Raw genomic sequence first — 21,226 nt, 5'->3', positions numbered from 1 at the left:
CGCACGCCCAAGCCCTTAATGTGCACATCTCCAGATTGCTAAGCCTGGAGATGCTGCCCTATAGGCTAGTAGAGACCGAGGCCTTTCGCAGCCTCATGGCGGCGGCCGCCCCTCGGTATTCGGTCCCCAGCCGCCACTACTTTTCCCGATGTGCCGTCCCAGCCCTGCACCAGCACGTGTCAGACAACATAATCCGTGCCCTGACCAACGCCGTTTCTGACAAGGTCCACCTGACCACGGACACGTGGACGAGTGCTGCCGGGCAGGGCCACTATATATCTCTGACGGCACATTGGGTTAACTTGGTGGAGGCTGGGACCGAGTGTGACCCTGCGGCTGGTCATATACTGCCGACGCCGAGGATTGCGGGGCCTACCTCGGTCCAGGTGTTTGAGGCCTACTATGCCTCCTCCTCCTCCCACCCCTCCTCCACCTCCTCCTCCGAACGACCATCCGTGGGCATGGCGCCATCAGTCGGTAGCTCTAGGCACAGCAGCAGTGCCGTCGCTAAGCGACAGCAGGCGGTGCTCAAACTGCTGAGCCTAGGCGATAAAAGGCACACCGCCCAAGAACTATTACAGGGCATCACGGCGCAGACTGATCTGTGGCTGGCACCGCTGAACCTGAAGCCAGGCATGGTTGTGTGTGACAACGGCCGTAACCTGGTGGCGGCTCTGCAACTCGGCAGACTGACACATGTGCCATGCCTGGCCCATGTGTTAAATCTGATAGTTCAGCGTTTCCTCAAGACATACCCCAATCTGTCTGATTTGCTCACGAAGGTGCGCCGCATCTGTGCGCATTTCAGGAAGTCCAGCACAGATGCTGCCACTCTCAGGGCAGCGCAGCGCCGCCTCCAACTGCCCGCTCACCGACTGTTGTGCGACGTGCCCACGAGGTGGAATTCAACACTGACCATGTTATCCAGAGTTTACCAGCAGCGCCGAGCGATTGTAGACTGCCAGATGTCAACTTCCACCAGAACTGGTAGTCAGGTCAGTCAGCTTCCTCAAGTCTACAATGAGGAGTGGACGTGGATGTCTGATATCTGTCAGGTGCTGAGTAACTTTGAGGAGTCAACACAGATGGTCAGTGGCGATGCCGCCATCATCAGCCTCACCATCCCGCTGCTTGGCCTGTTGAAAAACTCTCTGGTCAGCATGAAGTCGGAAGCTTTGCGCTCCTCACAAGAGACGGGGGAAGAAGATTCCCTTGTTGATAGCCAAAGCACCCTTAGGTCTGTTTCTCAGCGCATATCGGAGGAGGTGGAGGTGGAGGAGGAAGAGGAGGAGAATGTTGGCGAGACACAAGAGGGGACCATTGTTGAGTCCTTCACTGTTGAGCGTGTATGGGCAGAAGAAGAGGAATTGGAGGAGTTGGAGGAGGAGGAAATGGACAGTCAGGCCAGTGAGGGGAGCGAATTCTTACGCGTTGGTACTCTGGCGCATATGGCAGATTTCATGCTAGGCTGCCTATCCCGTGACCCTCGCGTTCAAAGAATTTATTCCAGCACCGATTACTGGGTGTTCACTCTCCTGGACCCACGGTACAAGCAAAATCTTTCCACTCTCATCCCTGGAGAGGAAAGGAGTGTGAGAATGCATGAATACCAGCAGGCCCTGGTGCACAAGCTGAAACAGTATTTCCCTTCTGACAGCGCTAGCGGCAGAGTGCGTAGTGCTGCGGGACAAGTAGCGAGGGAGAGTAGGCGAGCAGGCAGCTTGTCCAGCACTGGCAAGGGTACGCTTTACAAGGCTTTTGCCAGCTTTATGTCACCCCAGCAAGACACTGTCACCTGTCCCCAGTCTCGGCAGAGTAGGGCTGATCTTTACAGAAAGATGGTGAGGGAGTACGTAGCTGACCATACCATCGTCCTAAATGATCACACAGCTCCCTACAACTACTGGGTTTCAAAGCTGGACATGTGGCACGAACTGGCGCTGTACGCCTTGGAGGTTCTTGCCTGCCCTGCCGCTAGCGTCTTGTCCGAGCGGGTTTTCAGTGCAGCTGGTGGCATCATCACCGATAAGCGTACACGCCTGTCGACTGACAGCGCTGACAGGCTGACGCTTATCAAGATGAATAAAGCATGGATTTCTCCTAATTTCCAATCTCCAGCAGGTGAAGGAAGCTCAACCTGAATAATTTATCCACTCCTCCTCCTCCTCCTCATTTTCCTCCTTCTCCTGCTCTTTGTACAGTAAAGCAGAGGAAACTGGCTATTTTTTGACAGGGCCCACTGGCTCTACCTATAGTACTTTATGCATTTAATTTTTCTGGAGGGCCACCGACCCGGTCCTCTGTTTTAAACAATTTTTTGGACTGCCACATACAGGCACTCAATCTATTCCATTTTTCTGGAGGGCCACCTACCTGCTCCTCTGGTTTGAAAACTTTTTTGGACTGCCACATACAGGCACTCAATCTATTCCATTTTTCTGGAGGGCCACCTACCTGCTCCTCTGGTTTGAAAACTTTTTTGGACTGCCACATACAGGCACTAAATCTATTCCATTTTTCTGGAGGGCCACCTACCTGCTCCTCTGGTTTGAAAACTTTTTTGGACTACCACATACAGGCACTCAATCTATTCCATTTTTCTGGAGGGCCACCTACCTGCTCCTCTGGTTTGAAAACTTTTTTGGACTGCCACATACAGGCACTATCCAAATTGAATTGTCTCCATAGCAGCCTCCACACGTTGTCTCCATTGCTACCTCCAAAAGTTGTTTATATAGCTGCCTCCATACATCGTCCCTTTATCAAACGAGGTGTGTCAGGCCGAAATTTGGGTTGTTTTCATGGATTCCACATCAAAGTTGTTAACCTTGTCGCCACCCTGCTGTGTTATCCACAAAATACACTGGCAAACTTTTACCATTTACGGATATTATTTCAGCGCTTCTTGCGCATCTGTTTACATTCCCCTCACCCGCCATATCCTAAACTTATAAGAACGCTACTACACTTGATCTTATACAAAAGGTTCTTAGAAGTGCTGTTTGGGGAGTAGCCTAGAGACAGGGGCTTGGATTGGCGAAAGCTCGCCTGGCAGCGGAGCGCCAGCTCCATGCGCATCATGCGCTTCTTGCGCATCTGTTTACATTCCCCTCACCGCCATATCCCAAACTTATAAGAACGCTACTACACTTGATCTTATACAAAAGGTTCTTAGAAGTGCTGTTTGGGGAGTAGCCTAGAGACAGGGGCTTGGATTGGCGAAAGCTCGCCTGGCAGCGGAGCGCCAGCTCCATGCGCATCATGCGCTTCTTGCGCATCTGTTTACATTCCCCTCACCGCCATATCCCAAACTTATAAGAACGCTACTACACTTGATCTTCTACAAAAGGTTCTTAGAAGTGCTGTTTGGGGAGTAGCCTAGAGACAGGGGCTTGGATTGGCGAAAGCTCGCCTGGCAGCGGAGCGCCAGCTCCATGCGCATCATGCGCTTCTTGCGCATCTGTTTACATTCCCTTCACCCGCCATATCCCAAACTTATAAGAACGCTACTACACTTAACTTGGTGCAGGCTGGGACCGAGTCTGACCCTGGGGCTGGTCATATACTGCCGACGCAGAGGATTGCGGGGCCTACCTCGGTCCAGGTCTAAAAAAGGCCTACTATACCTCTTCCTCCTCCCACCCCTCCTCCACCTCCTCCTCCTCCTCCGAATTACCATCCGTGGGCATGGCGCCATCAGTCGGTAGCTCTAGGCACAGCAGCAGTGCCGTCGCTAAGCGACAGCAGGCGGTGCTCAAACTGCTGAGCCTAGGCGATAAAAGGCACACCGCCCAAGAGCTATTACAGGGCATTCCACATCAAACTTGTTAACTTTGTCGCCACCCTGCTGTGTAATCCACAAAATATACTGGCAAACTTTTATCATTTACCGATATTATTGCAGCGCTTCTTGCGCATCTGTTTACATTCCCCTCACCCGCCATATCCCAAACTTATAAGAACGCTACTACACTTGATCTTATACAAAAGGTTCTTAGAAGTGCTGTTTGGGGAGTAGCCTAGAGACAGGGGCTTGGATTGGCGAAAGCTCGCCTGGCAGCGGAGCGCCAGCTCCATGCCAAGATCCAACTAACATAGTTTTAACTGCAGCACCTTTAATCTACTACTAGTTCACTGCCTCCATACATGGTCCCCTTATCAAACGAGCTGTGTCAGGCAGAATTTTGGATTGTTTTCATGGCTTCCATGTTAACTTTGTCGCCACCCTGCTGTGTAATCCACAAAATATACTGGCAAACTTTTATCATGTACCGATATTATTTGAGCGCTTCTTGCTCACCTCCTTTGGTTCCTCTCTGCCACCCATTGGTTTGAAGCCTGAGTCCATTTAGGGTATGTTGCCATGCCACTCTCTAGCCTGCCGCTGCTGCCGCTGCCTCTGCATGCCGTCCCCTATAGTGTCAGGGTCAATTATTGGATGTTTTAGATGCTATCTAGCCTCATTCGGTCACTCTGTCATGGCCATGCTGTTGCCCATAATTTTGGCATAATGGTGCGATTAAGCAGCCTCAGAGGCATCCATGCATGCTGCCCCTGCTGTTTCCTGTCCATTTCCGTGGTGTTTCCATCCTTTTCTGAGGTTCCCAGGTGTTTGGCCAAGCTTCCCTGTGCAGAGCCTTGGTCCCCTTGAAAAATGCTCGAGTCTCCCATTGACTTCAATGGGGCTCGTTACTCGAAACGAGCACTCGAGCATCGGGAAAAGTTCGTCTCGAATAACGAGTACCCGAGCATTTTAGTGCTCGCTCATCTCTAGTCTATGGTATAACACATGGAGCAAGATCACTGACAATGCATAAGTTTAATATTCTGAGTAACTGAAGGTTTATTGGTTGACAGGGATGAATAATATATGTGAAGGGTTATCCATACTAAATTCAGTGTGAGGGGATTGATGGAAAGTTTGGAATTAAAGAATAAGGGTAGGATATTGCATTTGGGAACAATACAATATGCAATACAGTAAGAGTAAATGGTTTTCATTCAAAAGACAAAATGGTTGTTACGAAAAAGAATGGAACATTGAAGTGTGATTAAATAATTATTTGGGTTATATGCATATTTGATTAAAGGTATTAGGGTAATCTTAAGGTATTCATTAAATAAATGGCTCTTGTTCTTGAATTCAACTAATAAGGAATCACATGATGTACCGAAAATCCAACAGGATTCCTAACATTTGTCAATATTAATGTGATGGTTATTGTTAATAATATTTGTTATTTTAAGTATTATTTAATAACAATGTTATATTAATTAGTTATTAGTAACAACAATGAATGATATGGTTCACTGTGATCATTATAAGTTAGGTATAATCACCGATTTTGGTGTAGATTTAGGGCAAAAGAAGATTTCTTCAATCAAGTCTCCAAATAAATGGAAAAGACTTCGAGATTTATTCTTGATCAAAGACTGGTACTTATAATTACAAGTGCTATAAATCCCATGAAGGTAAAGAATTGATGTGCAGATGTCTTAGGTAACAACATGAAGGTGCTAATGTTACACCTTATGGACTTATCTGATGGACTGTGTTATCACTAAATGTATGACAGCTGATATTATAATGCATCCAGATGACAATAATTGGATTGAGATTGTTTCGGTCAAAGATGTCACCAAACCGGTGAGAAAAGGGTTATTGATACAACTGTGACTAAGGACTGTTATACTTTGACTAAGGTTACACTTTGCTACTGAAGGAGACACTGTCAATGTTAACCCTTGCATTGCCATCACAGCTGTTTCAGTGAAGAGAGCACTGATGACTCCCAGGGGGAACTCAAATTACAACAATTATTTTGAGTCAAGTAAATTCCAAGGAGGTGACTGTTGCACAGATATCATAAGTACATGTTCCTTATGAAGAGTTTGGTTTTACATCTATATCTTTCTAAGACTTTGTGCTATATACTGGAAGAAACTAACAACAAAGGAAATGCAAATAAAGGTTTCTGCACATAATAATCTATCAATAGTAATAATAATACATCTACATTCTAAAGACTGTAACTAATCCTTCTACTGGACAAGAAGAAGATGATGACCATAAGACGACGACAAGAAGCTTCATCTAGTTTAGATTTAGTATAGTCCATCAATTTATTTGTATTTTGATCACAGTACACCATAACATTTATTAATATTATAATTTATAGTAATGAGTTAATATTAATATTCATATAAGGACAATTAATTATTACAGACATTTGAAACAAAAGAAAGATCATCCAATGATTTATAATATATTTGAATATTGTTATTGTATTTTGAGGGATCAAACAGATGTATCTCACCCTCAAGAGGGGGAAATGTTAAATATTATTGATGAACAATATTCAAATTTGGGTGTGAAAATGTACTCAAGAGTTGATCAAGCACAACATGGTCAATGAGATACAAATGTGAGGATTAAAATACAAATGGAGAGTAGAGATGAGCGAGCACTAAAATGCTCGGGTACTCGTTATTCGAGACGAACTTTTCCCGATGCTCGAGTGCTCGTCTCGAATAACGAGCCCCATTGAAGTCAATGGGAGACTCGAGCATTTTTCAAGGGGACCAAGGCTCTGCACAGGGAAGCTTGGCCAAACACCTGGGAACCTCAGAAAAGGATGGAAACACCACGGAAATGGACAGGAAACAGCAGGGGCAGCATGCATGGATGCCTCTGAGGCTGCTTAATCGCACCATTATGCCAAAATTATGGGCAACAGCATGGCCATGACAGAGTGACCGAATGAGGCTAGATAGCATCTAAAACATCCAATAATTGACCCTGACACTATAGGGGACGGCATGCAGAGGCAGCGGCAGCAGCGGCAGGCTAGAGAGTGTCATGGCGACATACCCTAAATGGACTCAGGCTTCAAACCAATGGGTGGCAGAGAGGAAGCAAAGGAGGTGAGCAAGAAGCGCTCAAATAATATCGGTACATGATAAAAGTTTGCCAGTATATTTTGTGGATTACACAGCAGGGTGGCGACAAAGTTAACATGGAAGCCATGAAAACAACCCAAAATTCTGCCTGACACAGCTCGTTTGATAAGGGGACCATGTATGGAGGCAGTGAACTAGTAGTAGATTAAAGGTGCTGCAGTTAAAACTATGTTAGTTGGATCTTGGCATGGAGCTGGCGCTCCGCTGCCAGGCGAGCTTTCGCCAATCCAAGCCCGTGTCTCTAGGCTACTCCCCAAACAGCACTTCTAAGAACCTTTTGTATAAGATCAAGTGTAGTAGCGTTCTTATAAGTTTAGGATATGGCGGGTGAGGGGAATGTAAACAGAAGCGCAAGAAGCGCTGAAATAATATTGGTAAATGATAAAAGTTTGCCAGTATATTTTGTGGATAACACAGCTGGGTGGCGACAAAGTTAACAACTTTGATGTGGAATCCATGAAAACAACCCAAATTTCTGCCTGACACACATCGTTTTATAAAGGGACGATGTATGGAGGCAGCTATATGGACGACTTTTGTAGGTAGCAATGGAGACAACGTGTGGAGGCTGCTATGGAGACAATTTAATTTGGATAGTGCCTGTATGTGGCAGTCCAAAAAAGTTTTCAAACCAGAGGAGCAGGTAGGTGGCCCTCCAGAAAAATGAAATAGATTGAGTGCCTGTATGTGGCAGTCCAAAAAAGTTTTCAAACCAGAGGAGCAGGTAGGTGGCCCTCCAGAAAAATGGAATAGATTGAGTGCCTGTATGTGGCAGTCCAAAAAAGTTTTCAAACCAGAGGAGCAGGTAGGTGGCCCTCCAGAAAAATGAAATAGATTGAGTGCCTGTATGTGGCAGTCCAAAAAAGTTTTCAAACCAGAGGAGCAGGTAGGTGGCCCTCCAGAAAAATGGAATAGATTGAGTGCCTGTATGTGGCAGTCCAAAAAGGTTTTCAAACCAGAGGAGCAGGTAGGTGGCCCTCCAGAAAAATGAAATAGATTGAGTGCCTGTATGTGGCAGTCCAAAAAAGTTTTCAAACCAGAGGAGCAGGTAGGTGGCCCTCCAGAAAAATGGAATAGATTGAGTGCCTGTATGTGGCAGTCCAAAAAAGTTTTCAAACCAGAGGAGCAGGTAGGTGGCCCTCCAGAAAAATGAAATAGATTGAGTGCCTGTATGTGGCAGTCCAAAAAAGTTTTCAAACCAGAGGAGCAGGTAGGTGGCCCTCCAGAAAAATGGAATAGATTGAGTGCCTGTATGTGGCAGTCCAAAAAAGTTTTCAAACCAGAGGAGCAGGTAGGTGGCCCTCCAGAAAAATGGAATAGATTGAGTGCCTGTATGTGGCACTCCCAAAAATTGTTTAAAACAGAGGACCGGGTCGGTGGCCCTCCATAAAAATTAAATGCATAAAGTACTATAGCTAGAGCCAGTGGGCCCTGTCAAAAAATAGCCAGTTTCCTCTGCTTTACTGTACAAAGAGGAGGGGAAGGAGGAAAATGAGGAGGAGGAGGAGTGGAAAAATTATTCAGGTTGAGCTTCCTTCACCTGGTGGAGATTGGAAATTATGAGAAATCCAGGCTTTATTCATCTTAATAAGCGTCAGCCTGTCAGCGCTGTCAGTCGACAGGCGTGTACGCTTATCGGTGATGATGCCACCAGCTGCACTGAAAACCCGCTCGGACAAGACGCTAGCGGCAGGGCAGGCAAGAACCTCCAAGGCGTACAGCGCCAGTTCGTGCCACATGTCCAGCTTTGAAACCCAGTAGTTGTAGGGAGCTGTGTGATCATTTAGGACGATGGTATGGTCAGCTACGTACTCCCTCACCATCTTTCTGTAAAGATCAGCCCTACTCTGCCGAGACTGGGGACAGGTGACAGTGTCTTGCTGGGGTGACATAAAGCTGGCAAAAGCCTTGTAAAGCGTACCCTTGCCAGTGCTGGACAAGCTGCCTGCTCGCCTACTCTCCCTTGCTACTTGTCCCGCAGAACTACGCACTCTGCCGCTAGCGCTGTCAGAAGGGAAATACTGTTTCAGCTTGTGCACCAGGGCCTGCTGGTATTCATGCATTCTCACACTCCTTTCCTCTCCAGGGATGAGAGTGGAAAGATTTTGCTTGTACCGTGGGTCCAGGAGAGTGAACACCCAGTAATCGGTGCTGGAATAAATTCTTTGAACGCGAGGGTCACGGGATAGGCAGCCTAGCATGAAATCTGCCATATGCGCCAGAGTACCAACGCGTAAGAATTCACTCCCCTCACTGGCCTGACTGCCCATTTCCTCCTCCTCCAACTCCTCTAACTCCTCTTCTTCTGCCCATAAACGCTGAACAGTGAAGGACTGAACAATGGTCCCCTCTTCTGTCTCGCCAATATTCTCCTCCTCTTCCTCCTCATCCTCCTCCACCTCCTCCGATATGCGCTGAGAAACAGACCTAAGGGTGCTTTGGCTATCAACAAGGGAATCTTCTTCCCCCGTCTCTTGTGACGAGCGCAAAGCTTCCGACTTCATGCTGATCAGAGAGTTTTTCAACAGGCCAAGCAGCGGGATGGTGAGGCTGATGATGGCGGCATCGCCACTGACCATCTGTGTTGACTCCTCAAAGTTACTCAGCACCTGACAGATATCAGACATCCACGTCCACTCCTCATTGTAGACTTGAGGAAGCTGACTGACCTGACTACCAGTTCTGGTGGAAGTTGACATCTGGCAGTCTACAATCACTCGGCGCTGCTGGTAAACTCTGGATAACATGGTCAGTGTTGAATTCCACCTCGTGGGCACGTCGCACAACAGTCGGTGAGCGGGCAGTTGGAGGCGGCGCTGCGCTGCCCTTAGAGTGGCAGCATCTGTGCTGGACTTCCTGAAATGCGCACAGATGCGGCGCATCTTCGTGAGCAAATCAGACAGATTGGGGTATGTCTTGAGGAAACGCTGAACTATCAGATTTAACACATGGGCCAGGCATGGCACATGTGTCAGTCTGCCGAGTTGCAGAGCCGCCACCAGGTTACGGCCGTTGTCACACACAACCATGCCTGGCTTCAGGTTCAGCGGTGCCAGCCACAGATCAGTCTGCGCCGTGATGCCCTGTAATAGTTCTTGGGCGGTGTGCCTTTTATCGCCTAGGCTCAGCAGTTTGAGCACCGCCTGCTGTCGCTTAGCGACGGCACTGCTGCTGTGCCTAGAGCTACCGACTGATGGCGCCATGCCCACGGATGGTAGTTCGGAGGAGGAGGTGGAGGAGGGGTGGGAGGAGGAGGAGGCATAGTAGGCCTGAAACACCTGGACCGAGGTAGGCCCCGCAATCCTCGGCGTCGGCAGTATATGACCAGCCGCAGGGTCAGACTCGGTCCCAGCCTCCACCAAGTTAACCCAATGTGCCGTCAGCGATATATAGTGGCCCTGCCTGGCAGCACTCGTCCACGTGTCCGTGGTCAGGTGGACCTTGTCAGAAACGGCGTTGGTCAGGGCACGGATGATGTTGTCTGACACGTGCTGGTGCAGGGCTGGGACGGCACATCGGGAAAAGTAGTGGCGGCTGGGGACCGAATACCGAGGGGCGGCCGCCGCCATGAGGTTGCGAAAGGCCTTGGTCTCTACTAGCCTATAGGGCAGCATCTCCAGGCTAAGCAATCTGGAGATGTGGACATTAAGGGCTTGGGCGTGCGGGTGGGTTGCACTATATTTGCGTTTCCGCTCCAGCGTCTGGGGTATGGAGAGCTGAACGCTGGTGGATGCTGTGGAGGATCGTGGAGGCGACGATGGGGTTTTTGTGGCAGGGTCCTGGGTAGGGGGCTGACTATCAGCTGACACAGGGGAAGGAGCAGACTGTGCCTAATTGAAATCCAAGCCCTAATAAATTTTCCCACTTCGGTCTTTGCGATGGATATGTGCGTCACTAAGCGCAAAACACAGTGGTCGCAAGTCTCACTACAAATTGCTCACAATTTGCTAGTAGATGCACTGCAGCAAGGACAGCCACCAGCAGATCAACCAGAAATAAAATATATATAACGCTACTGTAGGCGTAAGTAAGCCGTTTGGATTCTCCTATGGCTATTTTCTAGCCAAGTATGAAAGCACACTACTATGCCAGATGAGATGACGCTGAGTTATTAAAAAAATAAACGTAAAATAAAAAAGGAACTGGCAGACTGTGCCTAATTGAAATCAAACCCCTAATAAATTTTCCCACTTTGGTGTTTGAGGTGGATATGTGTGTCACTAAGAGCTAAACACAACGGTAGCAAGTCCCCCTGCAAATTCCTCACAATATGGTACTAGCTGCAAATAAAAAAAAAAAAAGTATAACGTTATTGTAGCCCTAAGAAGGGCTGTTGGGTTCTTGTAGAATCACTCTTGCCTAACACTATTCTAATAGAACACCCTAACGCTTTCCCTGACCAGCAGCAGCTCTCTCCCTAGCGGCATCCAGACACAGAATGATCCGAGCAGCGCGGGCAGCGGCTAGTCTATCCCAGGGTCACCTGATCTGGCCAGCCAACCACTGCTATCGACGTGTAAGGGTACCACGTCATGCTGGGTGGAGTGCAGAGTCTCCTGGCTTGTGATTGGCTCTGTTTCTGGCCGCCAAAAAGCAAAACGGCGGGAGCTGCCCTTTTCTCGAGCGGGCGAAGTATTCGTCCGAGCATCGAGCAGTTTCGAGTACGCTAATGCTCCAACCAGCATCAAGCTCGGACGAGTATGTTCGCTCATCTCTAATGGTGAGTAAGTGTGTAATAATCATGAGTGTAAGATCAGGATGATATATGGCCAGTACTTGAGTTGTGTGGACATTCTTGATGTATACGTAAAAAACCTATGGAAGGAAGCAACCTTCCCCCAACCACATCCATATGGCTTTACTATATAATGGTCTCTGTGTTAGCTGGTCATAAAGGAATGTTACCATATATGGTTATGGACAAGGCCAATGGAGGAGTTTGGCTCACAATGTAACTCTATAGGACTGTACTCTTTATAAGTGACTCTGTCCAAGGCGGATGGCACATTGAGCATATCACACACACCAAGCTCGCGCTCACACGCTGACATATGGAGGAGATTTAAGGACACAAGATGGAGATGAAGAATGAAGGAAGAAAAGACCAACACAAGATGATGAAACCTTCACCAGAACATAATTTCATGGACTGACTGACTTTACCACATGACTAATAATCTGCACTAGTTTTCTGTATTCTGCAACCTGGACGACGACAATAAACGCAACTTTTTATAATAATTATCCTGAGTCCTTCTATTTTTGGAAGAACATATTAAAGGACACGGGAAAGATTTAATATTCAATACGATTTTTATTACAATCCATAAAGCTTCATTACAGACACATTACAGCTGATTATTGCAGTCTGGGACTATAGTAACATCCAGAGAGGTCACAGGGGACAGAGGGGTCCGTCTGTAACGATGGGTTGTCTGTAAGTCGGGTGTCCTTAAGTATGGGACCGCCTGTATCTACTTTTTATAATAAAATCTGTGGAGGTAAATAACTATATATAATCTGTGGTTTATTTACATCATTGGTTTCCATTTGTGGGCTTGAAATGTGTCAAGTATGACAGGTCTATACAACGTTATTTCAGGAAATCTACCATTAAAATCCATCCTGATAAACCAGGGACATTACTCATAGATCCAGGCACCGGGACTTTAATAATGTTATCTTATGTTGGTTATCCATCACCTCCTCCCTTCTAAAATCAACTTTTTAAAGTTATGCAAATGAGCCTGTGGGGCCCCTCCATGGTGCAGCTTACACTTTGCAGGAGCATCCCCACCTCCCACTGTGTGCTAAAACTTCCCCTGCTGTAGTTAGAAACATTAACTAGGTAGCGGGAAGTGCTGAGGTGCACAGGTAAGGGGAGACATGTTCCTGCTCACTGTAACGGCTACAGCACACATTGGTTCTGGTTACAACAGTAAAAGTTTATTTGGGGAATTTTAAGGAAGGAGGCCATGGATAAGAAATCTATGAGTAGGTGCCCCTGGTTAATTCATGCTTGATTTTGATGATTTTGATGATGGCATGTGATAGGCCACCTATGGGCACCATACTCCAGCAAGACTCCTTTCCTTTTAGATGTTTTATTCTATCATAAATTATACAGTTGAAAAAAGACACTTGTCCATCAAGTTCAACCAAGGAAGGGAAGGGATTGGATGAGGAAGGGATTTAGGGGAAACAATTCTATATAACATAACAATCAATGTTATTTAGGTGTAAAAAGGCATCTAGACCCTTCTTGAAGCTCTCTGCTGTCCCTGCTGTGACCAGCGCCTGAGCTCGGCTATTCCACAGATTGACAGTTCTCATAGTAAAAAAGCCCTGTCGCCTCCGGTGATTAAACCTTGTTTCCTCCAGAAGGAGACAGTGCCCCCTCGTCTTTTGATTTGATTTAATCTGAAACAACCTACCACCATATTTTCTGTATGGACCATTCATATATTTATATAAATTAATCATGTCCCCTCGTAGTCGTCTCTTTTCCAGACTAAATAAATCCAGTTGTTTTAATCTTTCCTCATAACTGAGACCCTCCATACCACTTATCAGTTTTGTGGCTCTACATTGAACCCTCTCCAGCTCCAGTATGTTACTGATAACATATCCTCAGGATACACTGGGTTATAGCTAAACTGAAGTGTCCTCAATGTCACCATTATACAATGGAAAAAACCTTTTTAACTTCATCCACTGCACAGATTTTGGTGGCCAGAGGCTGTGTCACTGCTGCGCTGAAGTCCGCCGGAATTCGCCGGAGTTCACTATCCTATTCCTGGTGCAGGTAAGTGCGTGTCAAGCAACACATTTTTTTTAAAAATTCCACGTTATTTCCGAATCCGTTGGGTTTTCCGACGGCCACGCCACCCATTTCCGTCACATGCAAGCCAGCACCGATGCGCCACAATCTGATCGCGTGTGCCAAAAACCTGTGGCAATTCAGCACAAAACGGTAATTTTCGGGAAACCCGACGAAAAATAGCGATTCGGGCCCTTAGTAAATGACCCCCATTGTCAATTACTTTAGAAATGTTCTGTAATAAACCCATGGGCAGTGCTGGATGTCCTCTGCTGTAATCACAAGTCGGGGCAGGTGAGAGGCAGGGAAATTCTTAATAGTAAAATGGGAAGTTTTGCATTTGTTGCTCTAAAACAGAAATAGACGTCTCTGCCACAAACATTTGCATCTGGAAAAATAAACCACAATTAGCAGATAAATAAAAACGTCCCTACATCTATATTTCATGCTGGAAAACAAATGATATCATATTAGGGATTTGTAGGGGGAAATTTATCAGAAGTGTCTGAGAGCAGAACTGTGCTATTTGCCCATGGAAACCAATCAGAGCTCAGTTTTCATGTTCCCACTGATATTTACAAATATAAACCTACCATCTCGACCTTAATTGGTAGATCCGGTGGCTGGTTCATCTAATAAATATCATCGGAGCCCTTTTTAGGGCAAATCCTTCAGTGCCCGCTAAGTTTTGAAATGTTTTCTTACCCTAATATGCAAACATGTGAAAGAGGCTACTGGGGCGTGGAGTGGCCGGAGCTGAAGCGACAAGACGCAGCTACTCCATGCCCTAGTATCCTCTTTGATCCACCTATTATATCTTCGGAGCTTAGCTCCTGGTAGCTGCACACACTTGTACGCGCTCATGCTGGAGGCTTCGTGTACTTGGTTCCGGAGCTACTGCGCATGCACAGTAGTTCCGGCTTTGGAGCAGAGTATGCGCAGTCACCTGCCCTGCATAGAGAGTCTATGCAGAGCACAGACAAGTGTGTGCAACTACCAGGAGCTGCACGCTGAAGATCTCATAGTCGGAGGATCGAAAGAGGTTACTGGGTGGAGTATCCGGAGCTGAAGCTTCCGGCTCGGTTATAAAACATTTAAAAACTTAGTGGGCACTAAAAGATTAGCCCTAAAAAGGGCTCTGATAATATTTATTAGATGAACCTGCCACCGGATCGACCTTACCTAAGACACTTCTGATAAATCTCTGATAAATCTCCTTTATACAACACAAGCCGGACATTACTCACAGAAAAACATTGGGGGACATGTATAATTTTTTTTTGTTTTTTTTTTGTAATAATAGTGACTTTTTTACATCATATGTATCACCATGTCTTTTTCTTGTGACACATTTTTCCTTTTCCTTTTCTGACAGTTTAGTTTAGTTTTTTTTGTTGCAAATGTCTCAAATCTACATAAACACAAGTCATGTGAGGGGGTAATATAAGGAGAGGGCACTATTGTAAATTGGACATTGCATTTAAGGCCATGACCTGCATTTTTAAGCCCTCTAGTCACATCCCACGGAGATGAGGGTGCAGTGACACATTTGCAATTTTAAATGCATTACAGAAACAAGGGCATTCTCCATGTCACCGCGCTTTTGGCTGATTTAAAAAAAAAAATTTTCATTGCTGGATCGGTAAGCACCCGTGTTAACATTTTCCCAGTTGTTTCCACTTCCCCAATGAAGAAAACACACTTTCTAACCATCCAAATGCTTGGTAACATGTAATCTAATATCACATTGCCACGTGTGACCGCACCCTGAAATTTACTAAAATGTAATATAAATGTAATCAGACCACAAAACAAATGAGTGAAAGCAAAAATGTATAAATGATAAAAAAGAGCAGCCCAAACTTTCAATTCTCAGCAGGTTTTTGTGCAAAATGTTAAACATTTAAAGTAAGTGAACTAATTACGATTTACAGGCGGTCCCCTACTTAAGGACATCCGACTTACAGATGACCCCTAGTTACAAATGGACCTCTGGATGTTGGTAATTGACTGTACTTTACAATGATCAGCTGTAGGAGTTATAAAATGTGTCTGCATTGAAGCTTTATTGTTAATCCTGGTTTTTATGACAGCCCAACATTTTTAAAATCCAATTGTCACAAAGACCGCTATGCACTATGTGCAGTTTGCCTGTAGGGGGTGCAGTGTGCAACAGATTTTACACATTGGGGCGCATTTACTAAGGGTTGTGCGCTGCACTTTTGTTAGACTGTTCACCTTTTTGGAGTGATATTTAAGAAGTGTGTGCTCTGGGATTGTGGCGCACATGATCCTTTTTTTGGCACAGCTGCACTGCTTTCATGCGACACAAATTAGGTGACGTGCCATCGGGCAGTCCGATGATTCGAACTGAGCACGGAATTTAACTTTAAAATTGTGTTGCAAGCTCTAGCACTTAGATTCACCACTAAAAAGATGGTGAACTCCGTCAGACCGGAGCGGGGAAGCAACACATGCAGGATATCGGCGCACGATCTTCGTTGTTCACGGCACAGTGCATTCCGGTTGGACAAAGAACTTTCTGTGAGCTCCAGGGACAGGGTAAGTAAGGCCCCTTTCACACTTGCGTTTTTCACGCGCGTTTTCATGCGCAGAACTTGCATTGCATTCTGACCCATTGTAACCAATGGGTCTTTTCAGACTTGCATTTTTTTTCACGCACACACGCGCATTTTAATTCTCGACATGCTCTACTTTTGCAAGTCACGCGTGTGAAAAACAAGTCTATGGAGATGCATCAAAAACGCATTGCAGTCTGAGACACTTGCAAGTGCAATGCGTTTTTCACGCATGAATTGCCATAGAAAAGATAGAGCTCAGTCCTGAGTCCATTGAAACGCATTGAAATTGCATTGAAAACACGCGTGAAAAACTGAGACACTGAACAAACTCTGACTGAAAACTGATTGCTCTCTGATGCAAAATGTGCGTTTTTCACTGACCAAACCCTGATCGCACCCTGATCAGACTCTGACGTGATCTGCAACACGAGTGTGGAAGGGGCCTAAATGTGCCGCATTCTTCATGAATCTGGCGCCCCCTGCACTTCTCCGGCAGAATGCATTTTTTTCCGCTGCATTTTCTTCATGCTTGAGAGTTGTGGGGGGCGTCGGACTGAATTGTGTTTCATAGAGATTATCCATGAGATTTTATTGACTATTTCAAGGTGGGCATAAAGAAAAGCATCAAGTTTTCTTTATCTTTGGGTTCACTACAATTACGGCAACACCTCAAATACAATATTGGAGAAAAATAATTTTGTTTTAGTTTTGCCAACTTCTGTATTTGAGCTGGATGAGGGATTATTTTTGCGAAAAGAGTTGTTTATAAGTGGTATTATTTTCATCGCTTTTAGTGAAAAATCATATATTATGGGAAGTTTTTAGCACTTTTGAAATTGTTTTAGTTTTTGGGGGGCTATTCTTCACTGTTGCATGGGTGTTAGAAGAGGGTGTCAACTGCAAAATACAGCTGAGACCCGAGCTTCTGGCACTGGCTCCACTTGGGACGTCCCATATTATAAGAACTGTAGAGCTTCTAGATTTGTCCCAGCACTTTCTGGAGTAGGTCTTATAGTAAATGAGTTAATTCACACAGAGACCTACATCCAAATGTTTTGTTTGCATTGAATATCAGAATCTTCTGAAATCAGGTTCTTCTCAGAAAAATTAACTTTGGTTGAACCCTTCAACCCTTGTTTGATGCGAGGTCCTGATTTGCATTGTAAAGAATGATTGCTTGCATTGAATAAGCCTAGTCTGAAATATCTCATAACGACACAGTGAAGAGCAGAGAAGAACTTCTAACAGCAAGATGTCCTCAGTAGACGTTATTGCGCTTGACTGCATAATCCTGGTCGAGATTTTTGGAGGTTTGTTGATAAATGGATTCATCACGACAATCAAGATACTCGACTGGTGGGAATGTCAGAAGATGAAGCCATTGGATAAACTGTTCTTGGGTCTAGGACTCTCCCGCTTTTTGACCATGTGTTTGTATGTCTTCAACATCATCAATCGATTCTTCAGCCTCAATGTTTATCAAATCAAGGTCCTTAATTGGACACTCAATACTATTTGCTTATTCCTTGACTTTTCCAGTCTCTGGTTTTCGATGTGGCTCAGTGTTCTTTACTACGTGAAGGTCGCCATCTTTAAATCCAACATTCTCATTCGTATCAAATTGAGGCTGTCGGAACTGGTTCCATATATGATTCTATCTTCCATCTTCATATCTTTGGTTTCTGGTTTCCTGTTCGCTTATAATTTTAGCAGTGACCTGGATATAATGATTCCTTATAGCAACATGGACCATAACCAGAGTGAGGAGCCTTATCTGGAATTCGCAATCCCCTCCTACATCTTTGGGCACTTTATACCGTTTATTATTGTGAGCATATCAACTTTTTTCTTAATTCAAACTATTTTGGTTCACATGAGACACATCAGTAGCAATGCCTCCAGCCTCACCCCCCCTCGTATGAACGCCCACCATGCAGCCATTCACTCCGTGATGCTACTGGAGCTCATGACTGTCCTGAACTTGGTCGTTTCTGTTCTCCATCGCTTTGATGTCTCCGATACATACAACAATGCGTCACTTTTCCTATTTGTAATTGCATATCCCGTTTTCCATTCACTTGTACTTATTGCAGGAAATGCAAAGCTAAGGAAGGCGGCCATGAGGTTCCTTTGTCAGGTAAAGGAATGCAGGAAATAACAAAAAAAAAAAAACAATGTACCACACAAATAATAGGTTTATCCGAAGACCAACTAAACAATTAAAAACTAAATGTCTTAATTATTTATTATTTATCTAAATAACTCCATTACATGTGGACGCCCTGAGAGGACCTGGAGATATATTCATAGGGAAGGGCAAGAAGGGATAGGATGAGGGGTAATAAGAAACATAAATCGAAAGCAAATAACTCCAATGTACTATGCTGTGAACCTTCATATCCTATTATTCTAGTCCCTATGAGGGTTATTTGCTACTAGGCTTTTACAGCTGTTTTTTGTTTCGAGCTCTAATTTGGGGTATTGCATTTTTTAGTCCCAGTTCAAATCTGTGTTATAGAAGAGCATCAGGAAAACTAAATATGGAAACTAAGGTTAATGGAAAGTCTTACGAGTTCTGCTTTGTTTCCAGTTCTGCTCTGTTTAGGGCTTCATGTACGGAGAGGTGGCTTCCACCATACTTCTGAGGTAGACTTTTTAAGCTTTAAACAATGGGAAGGCATGATGGAGGCTCACAAATGTATTTTTAAGCTTGATATTGTTTTCTTGCTATCCTGTGTTGACCTCGGATTGTCTTTGACTAGTGTTTTCTGTCTTGATGTACTACTTCATCAACAACTTTCATACAGCCCCCTGCCCTGACATGGACTCATTCCTGACAACTCTCCCACATGTACCAGAAGGGTTCGTCTGTAACTAGGGGTCATCTGTAAGTCAGGTGTCCCAAAGTAGGGGACCGCCTGTATAATCCTTTTTTCTTTGTAAACTAATCCTGTATTCTAGTGTTTGTTGTGTGTGTAATGTCTTACTTTAATAAAGTTTTATACATGCAATGAAAACATTACTGCTTAGTGACATTAGTGTCTTTTTTAGGTGTCCTTAATGCTGTATAATATCATCAGAGCATAGAATGACCTTCTTCTATAAAGTACAGTACCTTTCACTTGCACAGTAGTATCCTTCTTCCTACATACATTTGCATTTGGGGACGTATTTTTAAAAAAAAATTTGAAAAAATCTTAACAAGACACCATGCGTCTATGACGTTTTAGTGTTGCGGTTGGTCCCATTTGGTCAACTGTAGCTACTAAACCTGTACAGAAATAAAAAATGGTGAATAGGACTGCAAAGTAGCAATACGGTAATCGCCTTTTTATTGGGGAGGGAATGGGATTGGTGGTAATGGTAGACATGTTTTTTTAAAGATATTTTTTATTTGGTTTTAACAGTAGATGAGAAGCAGATATAAATAAAATATATAGTAGAGGTGCAAAAGTAGCTGATATTGTAAACAAATATGATTTACAAAGTTTGGTAATACAGCATTTAGTGAAGTCTAAAGGGTCAACAGAGTTAGGCCAAGGACATGAAATATGTTAATTGGGGGGGGGTTGTGATGGTGAAGTTAGGGGGATGTCTCTCCTTTTGTAAGAGGTAGTAAGGGATGGTAAGGGATGGTAGGGGATGGTAAGGGATAGTAAAGGGTGGTAAGGGGTGGTATGGCATAGTAAGGGGTGGTAATGGATGGTAAGGGGGTAAGGGGTGGTTTGGGATGGTAAGGGGTGATAAGGGATGGTAAGTGGTGGTATGGGATGGTAAGGGGTGATAAGGGATGGTAAGGGGTGGTATGGGATGGTAAGGGGTGGTAAGGGATGGTAAGGGATCATAAAGGGTAGTAATGGATGGTAAGGGGTGGTAAGGGATGGAGAAATGTGGTAAGGGATAGTAAGGGATTGTATGGGATGGTGAGGGGTGGTAAGGGACAGTAAGGGGTGGAAAGGGATGGTAAGGGACGGTAATGGATAGTAAGGGATGGTAAGGGACGGTAATGGATGGTAAGGGGTGGTAAGGGGTGGTGAAGTATGGTATGGGATGGTGTGAGATGGTAAGGGGTGGAAAGGGGTGTTATGGCATGGTAAGGGATGGTAAGGGATCGTAAGGGGTGGTATCTGATGTTAAGGGGTGATAAGGGATTGTAAGGGGTAGTATGGGATGTTAAGGGGTGATAAGGGATGGTAAGGGGTGGTATGGAATGGTAAGGAGTGGTAAGGAGTGGGACCACATCCCTGCGTTTGAAGACCAGTGAAGGCATTAAGATTAAAAGAATCCATGAAACCTAAAGCAGAAATGAGGGATTGCTAATAGGTTTCTCTCTGGAAAGTTCCCTCGGACTTCATCATGAGCAGAACATTTGCATAAAAATCAAATCTAAAGGTAAATCGTTTTTCATTAAGCAAATCTTATCATCTAAAATCGTGTCCCTGCCTGGAACGTGACGGATGACCGATAACATTTTTGAATGTTCTTTGAGTCAGTCGTCTATTTGCATCAGTCAAGAAAAAGTTGACGACGGGTGTGAGCATAAAGGTGAAACCTCCAAACCTATACAAATTTACTTAAAGGGATTGTCACTTTAAACACATTCCAGCAAATAATTGATATTGTTTGTGTAATGAAAAGTTATAAAATTTTCCTGTTTACTTTCTGTATCAATTCCTCCCTGTTTTCTAGGTCTCTTCTTGCTGTCATTCTAAAGAAAGCTTCATTGTTTACTTCCTGTGGATAAAAATCTCCCCAAGGGGCATCACACAACTTTGTTTACTCTGTGTGATGCTACCTAGCATTGCACCAGTATGGCATCACATGACCATAGAAGTAAACAATGAAGCTTCCTGTTTCGTGAAAG

The 21,226-nt window shown here is 44.9% G+C and overlaps 2 protein-coding genes across 2 annotated transcripts in view; both read left to right on the top strand.

The window, feature by feature from the left end:
• Window positions 1-21,226, top strand: part of LOC140120742 (uncharacterized) — a 363,359-nt gene that overhangs the window by 59,655 nt on the left and 282,478 nt on the right. The window lies entirely within an intron of this gene.
• LOC140122961 (taste receptor type 2 member 39-like) lies at window positions 17,615-18,520 on the top strand. The gene has a single exon (XM_072144207.1). It carries the CDS (start codon window positions 17,615-17,617, stop codon window positions 18,518-18,520), a length of 906 nt encoding a protein of 301 aa, XP_072000308.1.

Source organism: Engystomops pustulosus, chromosome 3 (genome assembly GCF_040894005.1).
Source record: "Engystomops pustulosus chromosome 3, aEngPut4.maternal, whole genome shotgun sequence".
NCBI lineage: Eukaryota > Metazoa > Chordata > Amphibia > Anura > Leptodactylidae > Engystomops > Engystomops pustulosus.
The sequence above is the reverse complement of the archived record's forward strand: the minus strand, read 5'-3'. Positions and strand labels throughout refer to the sequence as shown.

Coding starts and splice junctions, on each gene's coding strand:
- LOC140122961 (XM_072144207.1), top strand. CDS start 17,615: ATGTCCTCAGTAGACGTTATTGCGCTTGACTGCATAATCCTGGTCGAG.